The sequence below is a fragment of the Cryptomeria japonica genome, chromosome 5 (assembly GCF_030272615.1).
Source record: "Cryptomeria japonica chromosome 5, Sugi_1.0, whole genome shotgun sequence".
Taxonomy (NCBI): Eukaryota; Viridiplantae; Streptophyta; class Pinopsida; order Cupressales; family Cupressaceae; genus Cryptomeria; species Cryptomeria japonica.
In genome coordinates, this window is record NC_081409.1 from 357,364,112 (window position 1) to 357,390,286 (window position 26,175).

At 37.7% G+C, this 26,175-nt stretch overlaps 1 protein-coding gene across 4 annotated transcripts in view; it reads left to right on the forward strand.

The window, feature by feature from the left end:
- The window catches only part of LOC131034392 (hydroxyproline O-galactosyltransferase HPGT1), a 61,401-nt gene that overhangs the window by 13,191 nt on the left and 22,035 nt on the right, over nt 1–26,175 (forward strand). For all 4 annotated transcript variants that reach the window (XM_057965861.1, XM_057965868.2, XM_057965879.2 and 1 more), the window contains exons 6-10: nt 5,825–5,888; nt 5,999–6,071; nt 21,312–21,435; nt 24,116–24,203; nt 24,388–24,438. In XM_057965861.1, the coding sequence (XP_057821844.1) occupies nt 5,825–5,888; nt 5,999–6,071; nt 21,312–21,435; nt 24,116–24,203; nt 24,388–24,438 (400 nt within the window). The remainder of the gene's footprint in view (nt 1–5,824; nt 5,889–5,998; nt 6,072–21,311; nt 21,436–24,115; nt 24,204–24,387; nt 24,439–26,175) is intronic.

The window sequence follows — 26,175 nt, forward strand, 5'->3', positions numbered from 1 at the left end:
GTACCTACATGACTTGTGGAATATCTCTTTCCAACCAAACTTTCAACCAAAGCCATTGAACCTTGTGATATAGAACCTCTAGCTAAAGGGGGAGATTGTTGTGCCAATAGGTTCTCACATAGGTAAGTATATCTTTACCCTCCATCTCTTGTATGTTTAGCATTTACATTGGTTGACATGCTGCCTTATTTTTATAATTAACATCACTAGCCTCTCTCCAATTGACTTATTGTGATATATATTGTCATTCAAACTCATAGTGTCGTCACACTTATTGCCTTGCATATTGTCTTTCATTTATTTAGGTGTATGCATTATTGTTTACCCATATTGTATAAATGTTACCCACTTAGTACATTGCTTAATTCCATTGAGACTTCGGGATTACACTAGGAGAGGCCTTCTCCTTCTCCTATATAGGGGATGATTTAGTATCTTAGTGCATACACACAGTCTAGGAAGGATTCAATCTTCTAGCCCATATGCGATGGGTTTCCATGTCAAGCCAGCTGAGTATGTGCTTATGTTTTAATGTATTTTGACTTGTTGCTCCCGTTTGTGTGAACAATTTTTCAAGCTATTCATCTTCCCTTGAGCCTGTTGAAGGTTCTAATAGTTCTATCAATTAAGGTCTTAAATCTTGTATCTGTATTTTAAATTTCCTAAAGCTTGTATGATTAATATATAGGTGGTATGATTAATATATAGGTGGTCCATTCTACCCATATATAGTTTGGTTCAAATGAGTTTTATTTTCTATATTAAACAAAGAACAACTACCATTTTCTTGTTTCATGGGCTTTTGTTGAAATAGTGATAGTAGCGAGTGATTAAGGGAAAGCCAACTAGTAGTGGGCATTAATGTGTCCATGCCCAAGACAGCTCCATTGTTGGCAAGCTTGTCAGCATTAGAGTAAAGCATTAACATGTTTGAAGTTCACTCCATGGAATAATTGTACTGATTTTCTTCCTTGCATGGAAGTCTTTTCGAGTAGTACATTGAAGAAATTTTCCTCCAATTCTTGAGGGAAATGAGGAGCTGCAATCTCTTACACATTAAACATATTTCATTTGTTTGTCATTTGCCAGTTCTAAACTCTTAAATATCATTTCTTGGACCTTTTTATTTTCCACTTCTGCCAAATCTGTTGGAAATATTGTCATTGATGTCAAAGGTGTGTGGTTTTCATTGATGTGGATGAAATTGAATGAAGGCCAAAGGTCACAGTTGATGTGTTTTTTAGGCACAATCAAACACAGATCAAAATACCAAAAGTATCTTATCCTCTCTTGAATAAAGTCTCTCGTGATCAAATGAGACAACTCCAAGGTTTCTACTGTCGGGTCACGACTCGTGGATAAGCTCAATGGTTGATGTGATTGCTGGTAATCAAAGGGGACTTACGTTGAATAATTGAATGCTTGAATTGTTGGAACTTAGATTCTAACTACTTGCTTGGAGAATAAAAAAGTGCAAAAGAGGTGGGTTTAGTGAGACTACGCTACTCCTAAGAATGCAAGAGACAATGAATAATCTTTGGTGAAACTCTACTAAGCTTTGCTTTGACATGCAAAGCAACAACTCCACAAAGCTTAGTGCGATCTCCTAAGGAAAACATATGATGTTCAAATCACCACCACGAACATAGACACCATCAAGATGATGCATGTCAATGAAGAAGTATCAATTGAAGTGAAGCTTGGTTAAATAGATCCAGTTGACTACGCAAGGCGAGTCTACAATCAAAAAAACTGCTAGTAGTATGGAAATACAAATTTCACCATTGATCACACACAAAGTTCTTTCATTCATCTAATTATCATTATCTAACATGAAGATCCAACAAGAAACCATGCAATTGTAGAAGAAACAACACATTCCACCATAACTTCAATGAAAAGGATGTTTATTTACAAAATTGGCAACAATTTCTGCCTTCCCTTCCTATTCTACTCTAGCTGCTATCTGCTACTAAACTATGCTTGAACTACTAACTGTTAACTATTAGCCTCCTATTAACTTTTACAAATGAGAAGTTTGAGCCTTATACAGAGAGCTCTTTACAATGAGTGGCTTAGATTGATTCACAATCAATGGCTGAGATTACACGATGGAAACCCTAATTAGGGTTTGTTAGAACAACTCCTTTTCGGCCAATGAGAAAATTACATTTAGGTTCGGTATTGAATGTGAACCAATAGAAAATGGGGGTAGGTAGCTCAAAGTTTGTGTCTCCATATGATGAGTCAGGTGCATTGCATCTAGACATGCTGATATAGAACCCTTTGATTGGTTGAGTGATGACAAGAATGCCACCTCAATTTGCTTGTACTTGATATGTCATCATGAATGAATATTGATGTCTTGGATAACATCTCTTGATACTCAACATCTCAAGATTCAGCAGTGATGATGATGAGGGCATGTTCCCAAACTATATCATGTTGTTTAAGCTAATCCTCTGACTTTGATTAACTCTTCAGGAACTATCCTCTTGAATGTCTCAATGCTGAAAGCCATGAATGTTGACTTCCTCTTAGTCTTGAATCTTGATATTGCCTTGGAATGAACCCTTGATGTCACAACTGCTTTTTAACTCCTTTGGAATTCCTTCTTTGTGATTCCCTTTGTGCTGTTGATTCTTTCATCCACATCCTTGGATGTGTGGATCATATTCTTGTATTGGTGAATCATTCCCACACCGTTGAGGTGTCCCTTGTGAAGTTCTCTTAATGGATCAAACCCGAAGGACAAAAGATTTTATATCAAAACATTAAGCAATCGATGAGAATAATACTTATACTTCAGCAAATTACCCTTCCTAAAACCCCTCCCAATCTGGAAATCATATTGAAAAATCAGAAAATGCAAATCTGGAAATGCTCCTTGACTGAGTTTTAACTTTACATCAGGTCTGATAAATTTGCATTAGGCCTGATTTTAATGACCTAACTCAGGTCTGCACCAAATTAGCTCCTTGAATCGCTTTGAGATAAATTTGCTGATTGTTGAAATCTTTCCTATATATATATGCCTCCCTGAATTACTTTCATGCACAGCCGACTTGATTGCATTTTAACATTTTCTATTAAATTTGAACTCTTGGTGCCAATAATACTCATTCCTCCCGCTGCTTGGTAAGATCATAGAGTGGAAATCGAACTTTTAATGAGCAAAGGAAGGAAGTTCGCTCCTCCAAGGGAGCAAAGGAAGTTTGCCCACTCCTCCTACAGGGCAATGGAAACAATGCTGCTCCTTCAAGGGAGCAAAGGAAATATGCCCGCTCCTCCTAGAGGGCAGTGGAAGTGAGATAAAATGGCCATCTCCATCAACTTTTCCATCAATTTGATCCCTTCACTTGTTTATGCCATGTCAATGAGCAAAGGCAAGGTGGTATTCAAGGTGAAGCATAAGAAATGCTTAATTTCTTCCTCCATTCACCTAAGCTTTTCAACTCTCCTTCCAAGAACGCCTTGCATTTACATCAAACCTCTTAGGATGATAAAAAAATCTACTAGGCCTGATTGCTGGTTAGAAGATTAAAATCATTACTCAACAAAGGCACTAAACCATAATTTATGAAGAGCAAAAACATTTCGGACCTCTTAGAAGGCAAAGGAAGTCATGTTGCTCCTCTCAAGTAGCAAAGGAAGTCAGGCCGCTCCTCTAAGTGGGCAAAGGAAATTTTCCTATACTTAGCCAAATTTTGTCCATGCGACTTACTTCTCCATAAAGTGCAACCAGACCTCTTGGGTGGCAAAGGAAATCTCCCTATACTTAGTGAAATTTCATCCAAGGGATTCACCTTTCAAACCTCTTTGCTTACTTACTTGACACCTTTCACTCAATCTTTTGCCACCATAGGCTTTGATCAATCGGATTAATGACCACACATTAACCTCATTCACTCAAATGCAAGAGAAGGAATGCTACAAGACATCAAATTCTCATCCTTGATCAAAAGGTTTTCTATGTTGATCGGGGCTTCTATGAGGTCAAAGGAAGTGACTGTCAATGCCTTGGAAGACCAAAGGAAGTCACTGTCAATGCCATTGAAGAGCAAAGGAAGTGACTTCAGACTTTTTCACTGGCAAAGGAAATTTTCCTATACTTAGTCAAATTTTGCTTAGACACCTCATCTCACATCTCACAAGTCAATGATGATGATCAAATGGAATGATCATCATATAATCGTTCATTTCCTAAGCTTTGACAACTGACTGACTTCACTTAATCAAGAGAGAGAGAGACTTGACTTGATTTCCTTCTGGACACCTGAGAAACTGCACCTCCTCGACACGAAGGCTAATAGCAAAAGACTACTACTATCCTAGAAAGCAAAAAAAAAGTGGGGGTCCCCATTTGCAATGGGGCGATGTGTGAAAACGTCACAACAGTCACTAATCGTGTCCAAAAAATCTCAGGTAAAGAATGCAGTCACAAGACCAAGAGGTCTCAGAATCGTGCAATTAATGTAGACCAAATGCGAAGATTATAATTGAAGGCTGGCCAACCCTCTTAGCGCTTTGGAATTATAAATTAATATCATGCTGGCCAACCTTATATTTATGGAAAATACCTTATGTTATTTTGGGCGACCTCATGTTTGGCAAAGGTATTTAAATCAAATGCTGGCCGACCACCTTATCAGATGTCTAAGGCAATCCCATATACATATTTGCCAAAGTATGAGAGAGCATTAATTAATAAAATGTGTAGTATTTGAGATTAATTTGGAGCAGGGATTAAGATTAAAATAGAGCAGAGATTATTGTTTATAGTAAGCAGCAATTTATGTGATTTAAAGGAAGAACAGCGAATGATAGATTAAAAGGCAGCAAATATTATCATACAAGGATGCAGTGAATATATTCTATAGAGCAGCAATTTAAGTTACAAGGACAGTGATTCGTATTAAAGAAAGGCATCCAGTTAAAAATGAATAAAGGAGCAATCACAATTAGTAATTGTAAAGGCTTTAATAAAGGCAATGCTTCATATTGTGAAGGAAGTATTAAAGACATATAATTTATAGAAAGGTTTGGATTAAAGGTGGTTTGTTAACAAATGGTCATATCTTTATAAAAGGTTTGTCTCCATTTAAAGGGATGCCTCCTTTCATGAAAAGGCATGAGGAGGATATAAAGGTAAAGAGAAATTGGAGAGAAAGCAATGAAGTAGTGTAAGAGATGTGTGTGGAATAGAAAGGAAGATCTATTAGTCAAGAGAGAAGTGTGTGGAGTGTTGAAGATAAATCATATACACCAGCAGAGATATAGCATGCAGATATAAATCAACAATATAGCAGATTTGTGATCAGACATTGGGCAGATTTGATCAGATATAGGAGGCAGATTTAAGCAAGCGTATGAGGCAGATTTGATCAGATATATGAGGCAGATTTAAGCAGACTCATGAGGCAGAAGCAAGCATTTTAGGAGGCAAATTATGAAGCAATTTTGAGCAGATTTTATGGAGTTATAAGTGTGTGTGTGCATGCGTGTGTGTGTTTTGCCCGTGATTTTCTTCCACAAGGATTTTCATGTGAATCTAGTGTTCTTCTTGTGTTGCATAATTGTTAGATCTTGTGTGATTGATATTGTTATGGTTCTAAAGTTTTGAAAAAGTAAAAAAATTGTCTTATACTGATTCAAACTCCCCCCCGCCCCTCTTAGTATAAGTGTGCACTCATCAAAATAGAAAACCAATTATTATTATGGCATTTGGGTGGGGGGGTATACTTTAATATGGAGATAACAATTGGTATTTTATTACTTGCTTAAGAAAAGCTTTATCATCTATTTTAACGATAATTCCATGCAGGTTCAGCATTGAGAAAACTGGAAGAAGACAAAGGAATCATCATCCGTTTCGTTATTGGTCGAAGGTAGGATCATTCATATTTTAAATGTAAAAGAATTGATTAATATCTATGTTTGTTGTGTCAGCGCTTTCACAGTTTTCTTATTTTAATTTTGTGTTTGACATTTCCTGCAGTGCAAATAGGGGAGATAGTTCTGACAAGGCTATTGATGATGAAAACAGCAAAACAAAAGATTTTTTTTTTCTTGTAAGTTGCAAGCTTTTGCTAGATGTATAGTTAAACACTCCTAAACAGTGGATTTACTTTGTTGGTGTTGGTTATCAAGTTCAAAAAATTAGGATGCAAATAATTTTGTATTTTTGTAAGTTGCAGCTATTTGCTACATGCATTGTAACCATATCATAAATTAGTATAATTTTACTACTGTTGTCTGTGTACAGTTATATTTTTCTGTTATGCTTATCATGCCTACAAATAATGATATTAAACAAGAACCCAAGGGCTTGTTAATGATGCAGTTTGTGCAACTCATTTTTTCAACCACATTCTAAAATTTTTTGGTGGTTAGTTGTCAATTTCAATTTCTTTTTTGCCAATTTCAACAAGATTTGGCTGGATCATGCAATTATTCTCGGCTAATGGAAAGCTGGTCATTACAAGAATATTTGATGAAATTTAAATGTTTGCTTTATTAAGAACTATAAAATCTTGGCAAACAACAAATGTAGGTGCATGGATTTGGTGATAATCAAAGGCTATTGAATTGTATGTTCGGTGATCCGTTTTGATATTATGCGTTATGCGAAAAGTTTATTTCACTCTTTTTATATAAATTTATTGTGTTGTTTTCTTTTGAATGTGCCAATTGTCTCATTTGTAAATACCCTTTGGATGATTGTTTAATTATCTGTGTTATTGTATGAGGGATTTTGTATATTCCAGTACTATGCCACAGACTTAGTTAAAAATTTGAATTTATTTTTTCAGTTTACTTGGAACATCACTGGGCTTAGACTTTCTCTAGTGACGAACAGGCCTTAGTCCTGCACATTATTACATGTGCTTTCCCACTAGGTTGTGGGTTGCCTCATTGTGATGTGGGGAATTAAACTTTAGTCACTCTTGTTACAAATGAAAAATTTGATCGTTTTGTACTAATGGATTTTTTTTGTGGGATAAATAAAATATAGATATTGTCATTCTTTGTAAATAATATAAGAATGAGGTGATTCAAGAGGACATCAAGACTGCAGCAGTAAGGGTACTACAAAGCATTTTTGACCAAAGAGACACACAAAGGACATGTGATAAGAAAAAGACCAGAAGCAGAAGAAACCACCAGCAAGAAAGAGGCCAATCCCCCTCTATATTATGAATTTTTCTGTGTCCATCAGTACTGTAAGCCTCATCCTGATGGTTTAGAATTGTAGACAAACATCATAACAATCCACAACATGCTTATGGCCTCTCATGTTCCGAATAGTACTGTTCATAATTTTCAGATTAGCTAGGAACTTAGGATGGGATCCATACTTCATCTTTTATAACTTCCCAATTTTCTCAGATTGGAACTTAATTTGTGTATGGAAACCACCATGGTCTTGACACATTTCAAGTTAAAATATCCTTAAAAAGGTAATAACAGAACATTGCAAATGAAATATCCAGCTTATCTCCATGGTTTGAGTTTGCATCTTCTTGTGGAAAGTTGCCATTTCAAGATGGTACTCAGTGTTCTTTTAGAGTGTCAAGGATTGGGCTTTGGACCTGAAAGACTTGCATACTTTCCACTGTCTCAGAGTATATGTTTGATACCATCATTAGATTCAACACAATATTGTATATGCTGCTAAGTTCTGCAATTTGAATCTCATAGGCTCAATTCTTGTTAGTGTTTTAATTTGTCTCATATGGGACAAAAAAAAATGGAACAATATGTGATGATAAACCTCCCTTCAAATTCTAAGTGAAAGCTCTTTGGAAAACTAAAATTACCCTCGATTATAACCTTTGAACAAACTATACAATATAAACATTATTCAAGATTTGTTTTAGGGGGCAGGGTTGGAGCATAAATGAAATAAGTGGAATAAATCCTGCAATGTCTTTTTTGTCTTGAGAATGTGTGCAAGTCCTGAAATGATTGTTCTCTTGCAAATGTGGTTTTATGTTTTGATACTTGCTATTGAATTAAACATCAACTGAACTAGACACAACAGATACTTCATTAAGTAGCTAAAATTGGAGACCTGTAAATCTGCATACACGAAAATAGGATAAGCGAACTATCTCTAACACACACTAACAATGCAAGAGTTCTTAGATTGAATAACTTAGATGCATGCAAAGCTACAAATGAGATTTATCATAGTGTTAATACAAAACCAGATACTATTCTTCACTATTAAAATTTTAATCCAATCAATGCAATCCAAACACACAAATCACACATAAAATCTAGGTTCAACACTCGAATGAAGGTACTGCAGCATAAGCATAAATTCAACTATCATTTTCAAATGTCTCGTGTTTGAAGTGCTTATTTAAAGGTTACAAAGAAAACCTGATTTTAGGGATTTAGAATGAACTTTTTATATCAAAATATCAATGTTTTAAAGAAAGAAAAAATTTATACTAATGTCTATAGATGACCAAGGGTGGGTCAATGGGCCTCAAGAGTACAACAATTTACAATAGAAAGTTCTATGAAGTGAAACCTATAAAGGCCCCGCGAAGGGCAAGAACAAAAGCAAAAATACAAAACAAGGTACTGCCAACGCAAATGCTCAAGAAAGCAGTACACTAGCCAAGAAGGGGGAATGAGAACCCTAAATAACCAAGGTTCTAGAAAACTAGAGATCACCAAGTACCATTGTCTAGATTTGAAATGGTGAAGTCATTGGTACCTTCATTGATTGCTATGAAGGGATTCATGCAAGATTCGATAATGTTCTTTGGGGAGTGCCAAGAGATGGAAGGGTTAAGCAAAATACTCTCCTTAGGATCATTGAGAAGAAATAGGACCATGATGTTGAGTGGGAACATGTTGAGGTAGAAGCTGTGAGAGATGTCATCTCACAAGTCTATCATGTCCATAAGAGAAGTAGCAGTATTCAAATGTTGGTTAGAGCTATTGGACTTTTGGATGTGTTGGAAGGAGGAGGTGGTCAATCTCGGTTTCTAGAATCTTGAGAGAGTTCATGTATGGATTTGTGCTGAAGGGTGATGGCCTCTTGAAGCTAAAGAATCAAAGATTGCTGGTTTGAATCTAAAGAAAATATAAATATTATCGCTCGAGTCCTTGTAGAGGCAGTAATATCTTCTTTCGATATCATAGTAGATGGGGCATTTGAAGATGAAATGCTCCTCGATCGCCACGTCTTGGAGGGAACACAGACAATAGATCTAGTTAGGGTAAGGAATATGATGGTCCGTCTCATCTTCTAGCTGGCAAGAGCACACCCTTATTTGGCAAAGGGGAAACCTCAAGCCATGTGACCAATGATGCTAGAGATAATGAACATGACATAATCTACCATCCTTCACCTATAAGAAATGCTCAATGTAAAATGAAAGCTTCAAGGTGAGTGGCATCGGAGGGGAGGTCTAGGTGACTTGAATATATTGTTTGTAGATATCCCTTGTAGTTGCTTTGGTGATGGTTTGTTTTGAAGGAAGGGACCATGGAGTGTCCAAGGAATACCTGAAAGGAGGAAGCCTATCAATAGAGATGCCAATAGAATGGAGTGAGCTAGTCTCAGAGTACCAACAATGATGGCACCAAATTAGGCCCAATGAAGCAATTCTTTCAAAATAATGAAGAGCTAAGTATGGAAATTTGCCATGATCAAAAGTAGAATCTCCCATGGATCTAAGCTTGTGTATGTAGAAAGTAAGTCGGAAGATAGTCTTGAGATAGAATGGATGCTTTGATGAATAGTTTTCTTGACTTGATAATGTGCTATAGCATGAGATTCGTAGACCCTTTTAATATGGGGCTAATCAATGGAACCTAGGCTAGGCCTGCAAACCTCAAAGCCATACAAAATTCTATGCTTGATGATGTTATCAAAAAAAAAAAAAAAAAAAAGAACTTTGAAGGGATATCTTGGAAGTAGATTTGGAATTATTGGTGTTCCAAGATAGAGAGGCATATCCCTTGCAAAGATGTGAATGTGAGGTAGGCTTCATGCTAAAGAAGGAACTAGAAAATTGGACCCCAAGTATATGTAAATAGATGCGATCTCCAAGGCTGCTCCATTGTAAAAGAATTGGAATTTGGAAAAAAGATATTTAGAGATTTCGAAAATCATGACCTTGGTTTTTTAAGGTTGACCACAAGTTGGCAAACTTCACAAAAGTGAGTAGGGGCATCAAGTTGCCATTGTAATCCTTCAACAAAATGCGAGTAAAAATATCATTAACAAAAAAATGAATGCAATAACCACCTTATGCAAAAGAATAATATCGGTCATATGAGTATGTTGTCTGATATCATTAACAAAAAAATGAATGCAATAACCACCTTATGCAAAAGAATAATATTGTTCATATGAGTATGTTGTCTAAGAAACTCTTCTAATTCGTCAATGTAGATGCTAAAGAGGGTTAGAGAGAGGACAAATTTGTTTGACCACATTGATACTCCTCACTACATAACTGCCCAATAACTCTCATAAAGCCTCCAAGCAGCAGTAATGGGAGAGTCAGAAATGTTGGTATCGTGCATCCATTGGAAAAGCATGCCTTAGAATTGAGTCAAAGAACTTATTGAAGTATATGAAACAATAGAAGATTGTGGAAGATTGGCAGTGAGCCTCCTCAATAATAGGTTGGAGTGTAAAGATTGGGTCAATGGTGTGATAATCTTCCCGAAGTTGACTTGCTCATGAGTTCGAAGATTAACTTTCTCTAGGTACCTAGAAAATTGCATGTCTAATACCGTGGCATAAAATTTGGTAGATGCATGCCCAATCGTGATAGTCTTGTAGTTGCCAAGAGTGGAGAGATCCCCAAAAGTTTGAATAGGATGATTTATATGTTTAGACCAAGACTGAGGAAAGCCTAAACAAACTCTCATTGAAAAAGGGGAGGTCAGAGAATCCACTCTTTTTTATAAATTCAGCTTAGAGGCCTTCACAGGCCAATGCCTTGTTGACACAACTTCAAAATAACTCTCTTGACATCACCTGTGGAGAAAAAGATAGAAGTTGGTGGTGAAGTGGGGACCATGACAACAAGTTGGTTGGGCACATCATAAAGAGAGATAGCATAGGAAATCTACACATTTGGACAAATGTCAGAGGCTATATCTGTAGGTTCCCTTGAGAGAACAGTGCATCAAAAGTGTTTGGGGGAATGGTGAAGATTAGTAAGGACAAAAATTTGCTAAGAAGAAAGAAATTCCTGCTTCTTGCAACAAAGATAACAATATTCTCTACAAATGGAAGGCATGGAGGGAGCGTTTTGTGTTGGTGAAGGCCGTAGCTTTTGGTCTAGAGATTTGCATTTGTCAATAAACTACCAATTCATAGGGCAGGATTTGTGGAGGAAAGGAGGTCAAGGATAATGCGAGTGTGGGACAAGATTCATCGGCAACATTCCCAAGGGCTTGACAGAGGAATTCATACATGGAATTGATGGTGGGAAGAGAGAGGGAACATAAATTGGTGATAGGAAGGGATATATGGGTAGAATAGTCAAGGTTACAGCCACCAAAAAAGTGTAGAGTTATTTCTAGTGATAAGAGACATGATGGGAGAGGGTGTATGTAACAATTGAGAATTATAAAAAGGGTGAAGCTCGTTACAACATGATCATTTAGTGGAAGTTGGGGGAGAATAAAGAAACCGCAAATGTGTGCGATGAGACACTTGGAGGTTAGAGCATAGTTCTGTTGTGCATTGCACACGCTCCCTGTCGTCGACAGGGTCCCCCTTCCTTTTTTGGGCCTTTCTGTCTTCGCCTTGTTGAGTTTCGCATAGAGTGTCTCGCGTCCTTTAGGCTAGTCGAGCCCTCGGGCATGAATTCAAAGAAATTGTTCAAACTTGTGAAATCGCCTTGAATGGGCGTGTGATGATGGAGACTGGCGAATTCCGCCAAGTAAAGAACAACGCGTCCGAAGGTCGCATGAGGACCCAAAGTTGCCAGTTTTCGCGTAAAACGATGAGAGAGATTACATGATGTTTGCTTTTATAAGTTTGCGAGATTTGTATGAATGGCGATTCTTGCTAGCTGAGGAATATTAAGAAGGTGCCAAAACACCCAACTGAGGGCCGAATTTTGGACCTTAAGGCCAAAATGCCAGAAAATTAAAAAGTTGACAAAATGGCCAAGAGGGCCGAAATTCGGACCTTAAGGCCAAAATGAGAGAAAAGTGAAAAAGTTGACAAAATGGCCAAAAGGGCCGAAATTCGGACCTTAGGGCCAAAATGCCAAAATGCCAAAATGAAGGAAGTTTGCAAATAGCTAAAAAGGTCCGAAAGTTTTGAAAAATTGGCAAAACTCACAAAAAGTCCGAAATTCACTAAAGGCACTTGGATTATGAAATTTTCAAAGCGCTTGAAGTCGCCAAAGTTGACAAAATCGTCAAAAGGTCCGAACTTTGTGAAAACCCTCACGAGCACCGAAAATCGCGTGAAGGTAAAAGTGCAGAAAATGTAAAGGGCTTGCAAAACCACTAAAAAACGCCGAACTTAGGCGATAAACCGAGGAAGTGCGAAAGGGGCTAAAACCTTGCGAAGTGCTCTATAGTGCCGAAATTCGGCATAAGGTGCGAAAAGTAAATAGTTTTCAAAACCTCTCCATCCCCAAAATTTGCCAAAAGGGGTGAAAATTGTCAAAATTCCGAAATTGGCAAACTGGTCCGAAATACCGAAGTTTCTAAACCTCCGAAAACCGCATTGTGAAAGGGAAGTAAAGCAAATCGTTCGATAAGGCAAAAATCGCGATTTTGAGCTCTGCGTAAACCCCCCCCCCCAATTCTCCAGAAATCGCCGGAAAAGGGCATAAGTGCCGCGATTTTCAAATGCTTGCAATAACACGCAGAGTGTCGAGGTTCGTGTAGCTGGAAAATCGCGATTCCTATACATTGCAATCGTTCCAGACTATCATACCACCAAAATCGCGATTTGGGGTAAGTATGAAAGAAGGTTTAAAGTTTTAAATGGTTTTCAAAACTCTCCGATTCTTCGAAATTTGCCATCCACAGTCCCCTTTCAGAGTCGCGTTTCAACTAAGTTACCCAGGTTAAGATTACAAATCGCCCAAGGTAAAATGGTTATGACCAAGTGTTTAAATCTGCATTTACCTTTCAAACCATTGGCGCGAAAATTTGACTAGAAAGTTGACCATTGAATTCAAATGCAGAACCCTCCTATTCAAATTTGCAAATCATGCAATTTCTCGCCATTCATTTTCACCAGGTAAGTACGCTTTACCTCTCTTGGTTGTCTGAAGTATTTACAAATTGGATAGATGTGTGTGCAGAAAATTGATTAAAATGCTTAAATCTTGAGAATCGCATCTTTCCGTTTATAAGGCGTCATGCAAAGCAATCGAAATCAGAATTTACTCCTAAGATTTAACCAGACATTGCATTTTCAAACTTAGGAAAATTTCTCAAGCCTTGTCCATTTTTGAAAATTGATCCTGAAAATGCCTTAGTATGAATCCATAGTCAAAAGCTTCATAACTATTCAGGTTTAAATCAATCAAGCTTTTAGCTAGCAATATCATGCTGTTTCCAATTTTTGAATTAATCCTTGAATGCTGGCATATTCTTTGTCTAACTCGCTTTGCTTCCTTTTATCGCCTCGTAATCCGCGTCCGACTGTGAAGGATAAATGCCTAAATCAGTGGTAGAATCATCAAAGACGCCTGCTACAGCCGAGACATCGCGAGCATCCAAATCAGATATCCCTCGCCAAGTCGAAAGGATGAAGTACCAATATCAAAGAGGGGCATTGAGAGAGTCAAAAGTTCAGAGTGTCTGGGACAATGTCGGTGATACTGACCTAGGCCATATCGATATCCAAAATTTCAGGAACCGAGTCTTCTCCCCTAATGCCTACGGCAGGCCTAGGCAGATGATGGAAAGTGGCATCGCCCAAGCAGCGAGATTTCCCCCAGCAGTGCAAAACTATGAGTTAGTAGTAGAGGCTGCCTGACATTACCAGCCAGGTTCCAGATTTGTGCTCCTTGAGGACATGGTCCTCGCTAACTTCACTCCTGAGGCCATTGGTGACGCATTTGATATTCCCTTCCCAAACAATCCCACAGCCACGACTATAGATGAAGCGCAGGGGGCATATGATATGAATCCCGCCAGATGCTGAACACTGATCAATGAAGAGTGGTACAAGGAGAGAAGACCTCCAAGCGTCAGAATTGGGAAAAAGACCCCAAGAAGTGACTTTCACAATGAGCATGGGGACATGGTCACATTGCTCAGCAGGGTTATGGGACTTCCCAAATCCAACTACTTTGAAGAGTGGATGTTTTACTTCACAGAGCAAGTCTTTGCTGGGAAGTCCAAGTTTGACTGGGCCCAGATTATAAGCGAGAACATCCACACTCAGCTAATTGAACTCGAGACAAAGAAGTACTTCACTATGACCTCCTATTTGGTCTACATGTTCGCCAAGAACCAGCCACTGCCAGGTTTAATAATGAAAGGAGAAATTGGGAATGGGCCTGGTTAGGTGAAGGTATATGATTGTTACCCACAACTGCATTATCAGGATATAGCTCAAAGAGAAAAGAACAGCTCGGCCTATGCGGTTGGTCAATATGAGCGCGTCAATGACGCCTTCACAATGTGCATGGTCAGGCTAATGCAGGGAGGATTACACATAAGGCTCTCGGAGCAAGCTACTATTCTTGTACAGAGATACGGAGCCTGGTTCATCCAGTTCCTAAGGTTCTCCTATATCCGGATAGCTGGCTTTGATGGTGCCCCTCTCCGGCTTCCACGGTACCCAACCGACAAGATAGTTCTTATGGAGGTCGCAAGGCAGTCACGTCTGGCCGACATCTTACTCAGAGACAACAAGCAGGCTGGATTCGCGTTCCCCATGATTATAGGCAACAAGGATGTCCATCTGAAGACTCCCACCCAAGCAGAGGAATCCTTCGCAGAGCTGGCCTCCTATGGCCTACAGGAGCATTTTCCAAGGAAATGCTTTGACCACGACAATCTGGCAAAGAGAGCCTATGGCAAGCGGTATAGAGCAAAGGAATTAGTTGAAGATTATTGGAAAAACTGCTCTGATGACTATGAGGTCCGAAGGTGTGAATATTCTAGGCTAAGTGTGCAGCAAATGCGACTCTTTGAATACCGCTGGGACCCAGATCAACTCACAGATTCAAGAAATTGCCTGCAGGTCCAGGAATTTGAGGCAGTAAGGCATCTTTTGCCAAGCGTTGATTGGTCGCAAGACCCAATCACTGATTTTGAGGCAGTCATGGCAGCCCCAACAAGATATACAGACCAATGGTTGCATCAACAAATTGAGCGACTAATTCATGAAGGAGTCCAGTTCACTTACCACTTAATGGGTAGCCTTGATTCTCAGTCCTCCGAAGATGAGGGAACTTCCAGTGCACCTAAGGAAGAAATTGAAAAGCCTGAGAAAAGGAAGAAGGCTAAAGCCAATAGAGGAACTCGGACATCCAAGAGAACAAGAAGGGAGAAGATTCACATTAGGAGGCCAAAGGTCACTTCATCGTCAAAGGACCTCAGTTCGTCCGCCGATGTAGTAGAATTGGATTATATACCTGCTCCTCCTTCCTAGAGTGACATCGATGCATTTGGAGCTGATGATCCTCCCGCACCCGACATGCTGGACGTCGAGCTAAGAGTCATTGAATCAGCTGAGCCGGGTAACCAAATTGAGGAAGGAGAGATTCCATCCATTCAGGAGATCAAAGTACATGAACCCACCCAACAGAGTCGCCATGAACTGCTGCTCCATAACACTGCCAAAGATGACTCTATCGTTGAAGGAGAGCAAAAGACAGAGGAGACCTGCGAGCTCGAAAAGACTGAAGAGCTACCATCACACTAAGGCACCAGACAATTGTTCAATGAAGTGGGAGAAAACTCTGCTGCGAGCAAAGAGCTTGACACCTCCTCCACTCCTCCAGTAACGGAACAGCTGCAAATTTGTGATGAGTCAGTTGGAAACATCAAAGAACAGAGTGCAAAATTAACAATAGCATTAGCCCAGACTGTACCTCAAGAATGGTTAATTGCTTGAGCTCAGTGCAAGGGCGCCACAAAGCCACCCATTGACTTGGAAGACATCTTCTCACGTATAGATCAAGCTAAAGCCAAGGGAAAGAAAAAGCCCAAGGCATATTCCAGGATGACCAAAGATGAGCAAAGGAACCGTACTCTTCACATCGCCACCCCGCTTGTAGACAAGCCAACAGATTAGATCACACTGGCAGATTATAGCATCACAACCGTCTCCATCGGACGAGCCACTAAGGAATAGGAAAAGGAGGAATTCAAGGATTCAGTACAGAACATGCTCAAGCAACTTGAAGAGATAACAGTTGAAAAGGACATGTATCGAGCTCGTGCCGAGTAGGCCGAGGGATACATTGATCAACTCCTGAGACCATTGCACAATGCTTCCGAATCCCACATTCCCCTGACGACCTTGGCACAGAGGACCACAACAGAATTTGAAGGAGTACGGGATACTGCGAGGGCCGTCAGAGAATGGATACAGGGCATCAAAGGGAGGGGAGAACGAATCCTCGAAGAAGTAAAAGAGATGGCTCACCATCGAGAGGCCACCCTGGTCTGGCTATTAGAGGTAAAGAGGGAATCCGTTAAAATGCATGAAGTGGCTGCCACTACTCTTCCCCTCATGAGAGCTCTCTTCTGGACCCACGCACAGATTCTTGCATTGTCCACCATCCTAGATCCTTATAACATCAACACTCTTAAGGAATGGTACTGGACTATCACCATGAAGAATGACACAAGAGAAATCATTGATAAAGAACATGATGCATGCGAGACAATTCTGAACACCATGCAAGAACTCGGCAAAATGATCCTCCAATCAATGGTCTCGGGATGGCAAAATGCCCTATCCGATGAAGTGATACAGCCGGACTGAGAGGAAAGACTAGGGACGGATAGGATCACCTATTCCGCTAAGGACCTAAGTTTTGCTGGTCAGTTCCAGCCAGACATGTTGTGCTTCGAGCGTAATCGTTCCAGCTGGAAGGATGGTTTGAAGCACGTAGACCAATACCTTGAAGGCATGCAGTATAAAATTCGCCATCCTCCAATGCCTCCATTCAGTTTGCTATTCCAATTGTGCCTCAAGTTCCAGGAATATGTTCGTGAGGAACGTACAGCAGGTCGGGACCTTTGGCGAGAATATTTGCACGACGAGGATGAATTCTTGGAAAAGGGGTGTGAAGCTGAAAAAGAAAAAGTGCTCTCCTAAAGTGCTTTTTTCTTTTGAATTTTGAAAAGTGCATTTTTTGGCCAAAGGGTCATGTTTGACTTCCAAGTCAACTAAATGTAAAACTTTGTGTATGCACCTTTTTGGATTATTTTTGGATAAGTTCTAATTACCTTTTGGGGTAGTTATTACTCCCTATGAGGTAGTTGCTAATATTTGCCTCCCATTTATGGTTATGGGCAGCCATGTTTTATGGATGAATCTGAGCCTTTAGTTTAGATTAGATCTTGGCCATTCATCCATTTTTGAAGCCTATTTAAGGGACTGGTTTTCCCTCATTTTGTAAGAATTTTTTGGATTGTTGCCGAAGCTCTGGCGAAATTTACAGGATTTAATGCAAAGTTAAGACTGTTTCAAGTTTCCCTGTGAGTGCATGGTCTCCTTCTTCATTAATTTAGAATTTTCAGTTATGTTTCTTTCCTTTATATAGCATTTTCTAAGTAAACATCTGATAGAATCCTCGTTGTTCATACCATTAAGGAATGGCTGATTGTCTTTCCTTCTGTATGGTTAATCTGAACCTTTCATATGCTTAGTTCGGTTATTGAATGCTCACTGAATGAATGTCAAAGTTCTGATGTTGTATTTAATAACATGAAAATTCAATTTTCCCTTGAAGATCGCACTAAATTGATGCAAGTATTGTGCTTAAATGGCTGGTAATGCTTAATTTAGTTATTTGGAGGTGTCTGTCTGTTTACTAAATCTGCTATCTCAGTTAAAATTTACATTTTCTGTAGCTCTCTCTCTCTCTATCCCTCCTTTTCCCCCTTTTTTTTACCAAGAGAATCTGTAGTCCTGTTGAAAGCAGTATCGACCCGACTTAAACCATTTGATAAGCAAGACCATTAAAGTTCCGGGGAACTCATCCAGCAATTACCCATTTCACCGTAAGTCCCCCTTGTGTTTCCAGCAAAAACACATCAAACCACTGAGCAATCCCGCAGTCAAGACCTGACAAACGAAACCTTGAGGTTATCCCCTTTGATCAAACGTAGAAAATAGCATTAGGGATTTCCTTATCTCAAGAGAGGATAGGATACTCAGCAGGTTTATTCTATTCTGCGTTGGCCGTATGGAGTTTGCAGCAATGCGACTTTAGACACGTCAACAAGTTCATGTCTCTTCTCATTCCGGCCAACCGTTTGCATTCGAACTGGCTCTTCACATTCATCTGCTTCTTGGGTTGAAACTGCTGTGATGCTTCTTTTTCCAGATATGATAATGCAACTGCTGTGTATTGATGCCAAATACATCTTTATTTTCTTTGAGCACCATCCCTGCAGATAATAAACAATTTCAAAAATCTCAGACTGCTGCCACGTATTCCAAGCCTATTGACTGTAATATCCTGTGCGTCCAGTTCTTTGTGGATCATAGTCTGGTGGCATCCATCATTTGCTGCTGTTTTAAGAAAAATATTATTTACCAGGTTCTCCACGCTATCATTTATGTCTTCTGATTTTTTTGTGTTCTGTATTCTCAGTTATCAGATCCTCTTGCAGTTGCATATCTTCCTGCCAGCTTCTGAAACTATGAGTGCAAGCACATGTTTTTACTTTCATTTTGATACTTAATCACATGTCTGCTTTTCCTGTACATAGCTCTATAGTAGTTGCCAACTCTGAATGCCCATTTGGATGGAAAGATCTCCGTTAACCATGTTGCTTATGCTCTCAAAGCTCATTTGGCTTGGCTGAACTCATCTGTGCCTGTGACAACAGCTCCATCTTCTTCAATTGTTGGGAATGACTCTGTGCAACAACTATGCAATTTCCTGTAGGACCTGCATAACTACTATTAATGATCTTTGCACCATGTGCGGCTAATCTGAATGACTTTTTGCAGTACTTTTGTACTGCTGCCAATGACTTTCAACAATGGCTTTTCAGCTGTTGTGAATGACCTTTGACAACTATGACTATTGTGGGACAACCTTTTGTGACTTGAACACTGCACGGTTGTTGTGTAACAACTTTCTACACCAATTATGATGTTGCTTTGGAACAATTTCTGCAGAAACAGTGTGATTACTGCAGAACAACATCTATTTTTTTACACAATCTGTCATTGTCTGAATCTACTTTGCCTTCTTTGTTATGGCATGAAGCCTTCTTTCGTACTCGATATGATCTTGAATCCTTGATAAAAATAACTCACTTTATTTTGCCTTCCTGTGCTTGAAAACTTAATTCTTTTTCGGTGGTGCAAGATTGCACCACCCACACAATGCTCCTGCATCACCTCCTCAGTTTCCATCTTCAAAAAATATTACTTTCAAACAGATTCCTCCATTTTCTTGGCTTTTGTCTTTTTGATGTTTCTTCTTTTCCCAATGTAGATTTTTTAGCAACTTTTTTCTCTCTGCATCACATTCAATTTTTAGTTTAATGAATGCTTCATTGGCCATCATATCATCTGAAATTATGCACTTTTGGTGGATCGAAGGCTCCCTAAGCTGCTGAGCATTCTCTATTCAGATGATCATACTCATGACAGATTTTGCATCTGAGGAGAATAGATTCAGAGTCGAGGCATTGGGTCAATTGATTTCTGTTGCTTTTAGAGTGATACTTATTGGGAGTGGGTTTGTGACTTGTCAGATCCAGGTACACACATTCTTGCTTATTTCGTGAACTCCATTCCATGGTAAGGTTTTGTGGTTTCAACCACCTTTTGAATTGAATATGCAAAAGAATAAAAAACATAACTAGACAAGAACTCTACCCTAAGAACATACAATTGGAACCATACAAGCATAGTCAAAGACAATTCTTCAGTAGATGTGAATCCCAAATGTCATTGCTTCATTAAGAAGCTCCTTTTCCTGAAGAAATAAGGTCCTCCTCCCAAGACTTTATCCCAATCAGACTAGTGAAAAGTGCAATAAAACACCCTTACGGGCACAATCATATCACCACTTATTTTATTCATTTTCCAGCTTTTTGTGGCCCAAGTTTAGAGAACTTCCAACAATAGCTGCACCTCTTGGAACTCGCATTTCAAATTCAGCCAAAGAGATAATAAATTCTTTTTTGTCTTGTTTTCATCCAAAAAGACAATAGAAATCTTATTCAGATAGAGCTCGAATCAAGGGTTTTTAGATTCTGCACCATGTTTTATTTTTTGTTTTTCAAGCTGGTGCCATTGCTGCCACAACCTCCTTCATGGAGATGGTTGGCTTTGCTATTACGTCTGTTATGAAAGATGAAATAGGGAGGGATGAGATTCCTCTCCTCCCCTTCATTCATTTAGAAAATAGAGAAACTAGATATTACACAGTTGAAATGGAATTGAGAAAGTCTATCTCCAAAGCAGAAATTGTCACAGTTGCCTAAGCTTCAAAAACCCCATACCATGTGGAATATAATTTGCAAAGTACCAAGACATTGAAACTATGTGTGATGGATATGCATTATTCTTTATTTGTTTCTGTCAGGGCTCATTTGATTCTGGTACAATTTCCCTGCAAGTAATTCCAAAATATGTGCCGGTTTGTAGAGATTGTTTATTTTGTCATCTTTATTACCCAGTGAAAACTAATGTTATATACAGAATATTGTGAATAGAAGAATAGCTGCATATGCTATTCTTATTTGTAGACATCTATCATTTTAGGAAAAGTTGTTTTGAATTGGTAAGTCTCTTGAACTGCTGAAAAGTTGTTTGGCTTTCTTAAATTTTAGTAAATACCAAAGTACGCTAGTTTGTTTATGAGAAGTATGGGTTGTTTGTTAATTTATTGCTTTATTTCTATGGATTCATGGTATTGGTGCAGCTTCTGGAAGCCTTGCAGTCTAGCTAAGGTTCTAGGAATATATTATTTCTGCATCTATAGTCTTTATTTTTGTGAGGAATCACATTTCATTTATGTCTAATAGTAGTGCATGAATATTCTACTTCTTGTAATATATTGTAGTTTGTGTAAGTTACCTTTGAATGCAGCTGTGATTTCTTTTTCTTTTAACCTTTTTCAACAAATGTTTTAACTGTGCAGGAAAACCATGTGGAGTCTTCTGAAGAATTGTCTCTAAAGAGTAAGTTATATTTCAGCAGTGCAGCAGATACATGGGACGCTGACTTCTATGCGAAGGTTAACGATAATGTATATGTTAACATAGGTGAGAAAATTGCAGTGGAAATTTTTTATTCTGTTTTGAAATATATCTGTACTTCACCTCTCATAAATTGTGACATCAATATAACAGAAACTGTTTATCTGGGACAGAATGCTGTCAACTTCTTGTTGAATCAGATTATATTCAATGACCAACACAGGATTGTTAGAGCAAAACATAATCGTGATAGGTATACTGTCAAAACATGGTTAGCACATATATGATCCAAATGGCAGCCCCACTATTTAAGATACATGTATGTTTGCATTCCTTGAATATCTGAAAAATATATTTTCATTGACATTAGGAACATGGTGGAATTGAATCATTTCACAATTCTTTCTCATAAAATTTAGTACAAGAGAAAAATATCTTGCCAATATATGGCACACCAAGAATATATTACTGAGAGGCTGAAGGTGGTAGTGGATCATTGTTCTTTGAAGGAATGTGGCATACAAAAAAAAAAAATTGAAATGAAAAAGTAGGAAAAACTATATATATTCATTTTTACAATTATTTAATGTCTTCTTCCTTTATCAACTTTGCGAAATGAGAAACTGTTCGAGTGTAGTTAGCATCCAAACCAAGCACTATGAGGATTTGGGTTCTTATTGACTTCTGAAGCAACTGATGTGACATGACTGTCATCTAACCTTTTGGGATTCAGGCTCACTTATTTGTAGCTACTCATGCCTATGATGTGGTCAACCCATTGAAGGGTATTATTGGCAGGTTAGAAGGTACTAATGGAAAATTGATTCCTAGTAGGAAGTTCCTTCTGGCTAAAAGGAAGGCTGCCTAATAAGATTTGCAGTAAAAAAAGAAAAGCGGTGAGAACAAACCTTTTTGTTTGCTTGTTCGTGTATCTAATGTCAAACTGGACCATAAACAAGCAAAGTTGTTTGATGCAGCCTCCTCACCTGCTTAGAAACATGGGGATGAGAAACTGTTGTTGCATAGTTATATCGTGAAATGGGATATGAGTCTACTCAAAGTGCGCAGTAAACTTAGAGTTAAAATATTACACAAGTAGTCTGAGATCCAATCTATGCAGTCCAAAATGTAAACGAGCTACAAATGTGAATGTAATGGAAAATCTAGCAAAAGTTTGATTCTCTTATTTGTTACATGCCAAGGTGGCTTCTACATTTCAAATGGATTGTTGATCATGGCAAGCAGGTATGCTGAGCAAGGAAATAGTGTATTGCATTGATATGGAGCAAAAAGTATTGACAGATCTGCTAGAGCACAAAGTGTGTATTGAATGTTCTTCATGAAATTGTGTCCTCGGCCAGTAAGGTTAAAAAGCTGCAAATATGCCAGAGGTTATGAGGAAGGATGTGGAATTTCCTGGAGTCCAAAAGGTGCGAAGGCCATAATAATAAAAATTTATTTGAATGCTGGAGTTTAGGCCTTTATGATTAAGTATTGTTTTTGTATGTGCAAAGAGATACCCAAGTTTAACAACAGAAGAATTTATTAACCCTGCCTATTATTTTTAAATTAATACATCTCATGGTAATGAATTTTCAAGACTATTGTACCGAGTATATAAATAGTTTCTTTCTTGATGTATCAGTTGATCCTTTTTAAGGAGCTCATCTGTAAGAGTATAGGTGCTAGCTGTTAAAATAATATTAATATCTTCTATAATGGTCATCTTCTATTTTAAGTTGTCGACTTATTTAGCTTGTTAAGTTATCTTTTTATTATGTAATTAGCTTTTAAGCTTTATTTAGCATTTAGCTTTTTCGTTTTAGTTAATTAGCTTTTAAGCTTAATTTAGCTTTCACGCTTAATTTAGCGTTTAGCTCTTTAATCTTTTACTTTAACGTTATGTTCTAAATATAGAACATCGTCTTGTAACCTCTATATATACGTGTGTATATCGTTCAATGTAATCATCCGATTATTGAATCATTCATTCAATTTATTTTTCACTAGCCTGGTCTAGCAATGAAGGAGGTCAATGGGGAGCCTCAGAGATAACTTAGAAAGAACATTTTTCAATGCCTACAATGGCTGGATTCTTGAGACATTGAATTCATGTTTGATGTACTTCCCAGTTTACTTGGATGTTGTTTGCAACATGGGTATTGGTTTTCTACTTTTTTCAGTGCTATTTTATTTAATACTGGTAAAAATAAAGACAACTTGAATAAATATTACAGAGGTCAAAAGACAATCTTGATAACTTGAACAATTCTAACCCTTCTTGCTTCAATGCACTCAGTGTATCCACATTCAGATGCAATATTCATTATTATTGAATTTACACAGATATTAACATAAATACATCTTCAGTTCCCTATTAGAGATGATGGTGACCATTTTAACACGATATGTTTATCTGGTTGTGTTCTTGGAGTCTGCATGTTTATCTTTATGTCATTCTGGTATTGGGACTTATTCAAACTTGTGTTGAGAATAGACTTATTAATTTCCTGAAGATTCTTATTAGTCATGACATGTTATATATTGTGTTGCAATTTCAAATACAGTGAGTCTACATCAGATAAATCTCATTTCTCTGTCACTGAATTTTAATTAGGCACAGACAACTCACTTTTAAATGTTGGTAATAATTGTATATTGCCAGTTCCTGTCATTTGGTCCTTTTTACTTAAGCTGCCATATGGAAATGGTACTATGATTTTTGTATGTTTTGTTCATTTTGCAGATAAGCTAGGGGCAATGCTTGCCACTCATTGGGATAAACCACGTGCCTATATTGGATGCATGAAATCAGGAGAGGTTTTCACTAATTCGTAAGTTATTTTTCTGTAACATGAAGTTTGCATTGTAAATTTCAAGAAGACATGAAAACAGGATATATTTTCTCTAATCTAAGAGTTGCTTTCCTAATCAAATATCAGTACTTTACCTAGACAATTATGGTTTAAAATTTGCTTTGTCCTTGTATTGGTTTTCATTCAAGACTTTTCTTTCCAGGAATCATAAGTGGTATGAACCAGACTCATGGAAGTTTGGTGATGGTAAATCGTAAGTATTTTCAAATATTTTGTAATATATAAAAATAAAATATTGTTGTGAAAGGAGGAGCTGCAAGCTGTTATTTCATATTCTATAAATGTGGTGAGATTAATGGTGCAAATTGTCCCCCATGTCATAATTGTGGTGGAAACATTTTGAATATGGACTTCATTGGTTTTTTTAAAAGCAAATTTTGATAATGGTTTCTTTTGTTAAATACTTGCAACCAAAGCTCATATGTCCAGAAACAAGAAGCAAAAGAATTTGAATCCTAAAATAAACTCTTGATATTTTTAGACTAGTACAAAAATGAGAGGGTTGAACTCTTTTATCTTTGGAGTGCCGCAAGCTATGATACTTTATTTGCCAAAAACATTAAACTATAAAGCCTATTTGAAGAGATTGTGAATAGTCAATGGTTATTCTTTTAATAAGATGAATATATGTCTATTGCAGGCAAAAAGTAAAATTGAAAGCTGAGTGATTGAATTGTTGAGATAATTGCAAGATTCTTAAGCGCAAAGTTTTGGGCATTTCCTGGCCAACTTTTACTAGCGGTTTATATTTTACTAAGTTTTCTTATGAAATATTTATTTTACCCTCAATATTTTTCTTGCAATGGGAAAGCTATGGTGAAAGTCTTTGTCTGTGAGATTTGAATTGCTAGACTAAATTGTAGGATATTTTCAATCGATCCAATAGACTTTTTTACCAGCTATAAACTAATATTCCAATGTTGGATGTCAACTTTATAGAGATCTGTTAACACTTCCAGTTCCTTTAGTTTGATGAGAAATTATGCCATTTCTTGAACTATATGAACAGAGGAATGGTAATTAAAAAATATGCCTGTTATTTTCTATAGTAAAAAATATTGGGACAATATCGCAATATATCTTGTTGATAACTATTGAAAATAGTGAACGCTTAACCAGATTCTTTTTGGATAAAGGTTCAAACTTAAGATCATACTATCAAAAAAGGCACCAAGTTCCACAATTACTTCAAGAGATGTAAAACTATTACTTTACATGCTAACAACATAAAATTAAAAAAATTTAAACCAGTAAAAATTTAAAAGCAATCTAAAATAAAAGCATGCATACAAGGGGTTGGTTTTACTTTTAGGATTGCATGACATTCACATGATTGCCTTTGATCCTTTCTATCTTTTTTCTTTGCATGCACACTTTTCTTTGTGCATCAATTATTCCTTAATTTTTCAATGCATGTCTTTTTTTGTTCTTTGTAATGTCCCCGTTTTCGTGAGCATCAGAGTTCGAGGGATTAGCCTATTATTTGGACTCTCGTAGGCTAACATTCGGGATAGAGAGTCTCAATGACAGTTCCACTTCTTCAGTTCAGTCTTGGTTTCAGTTCTAGGGCCTTTGCATTCAGAGTATGGGCTTAGTTGAGGGAATTTGGCAGTTGTGATATTTTAGTTAGGGCACCTGGACACATGGGGGTTATTCAGTGTTGATTCCAGCTTCTGACAACATGTCAAAAGACTGAATATTGAGGGAGATATTAATATTTTAGTGGTTAAGTTATTTAATTAACTTATCTGGATATTATAAAGTCATAAAGTGACTTTATTAAAATTATAAGCCACTTAAATATTATAAAGTGACTTTATAAAAAATCAAAGTTCCCAGACTCAGACTCGGCTTTGACACGGTAAGGCTGACTCAACTCGTGACTCGGCAAAATAAGAAAACCCTTGAAATTTAGAGATTTTTAATGATT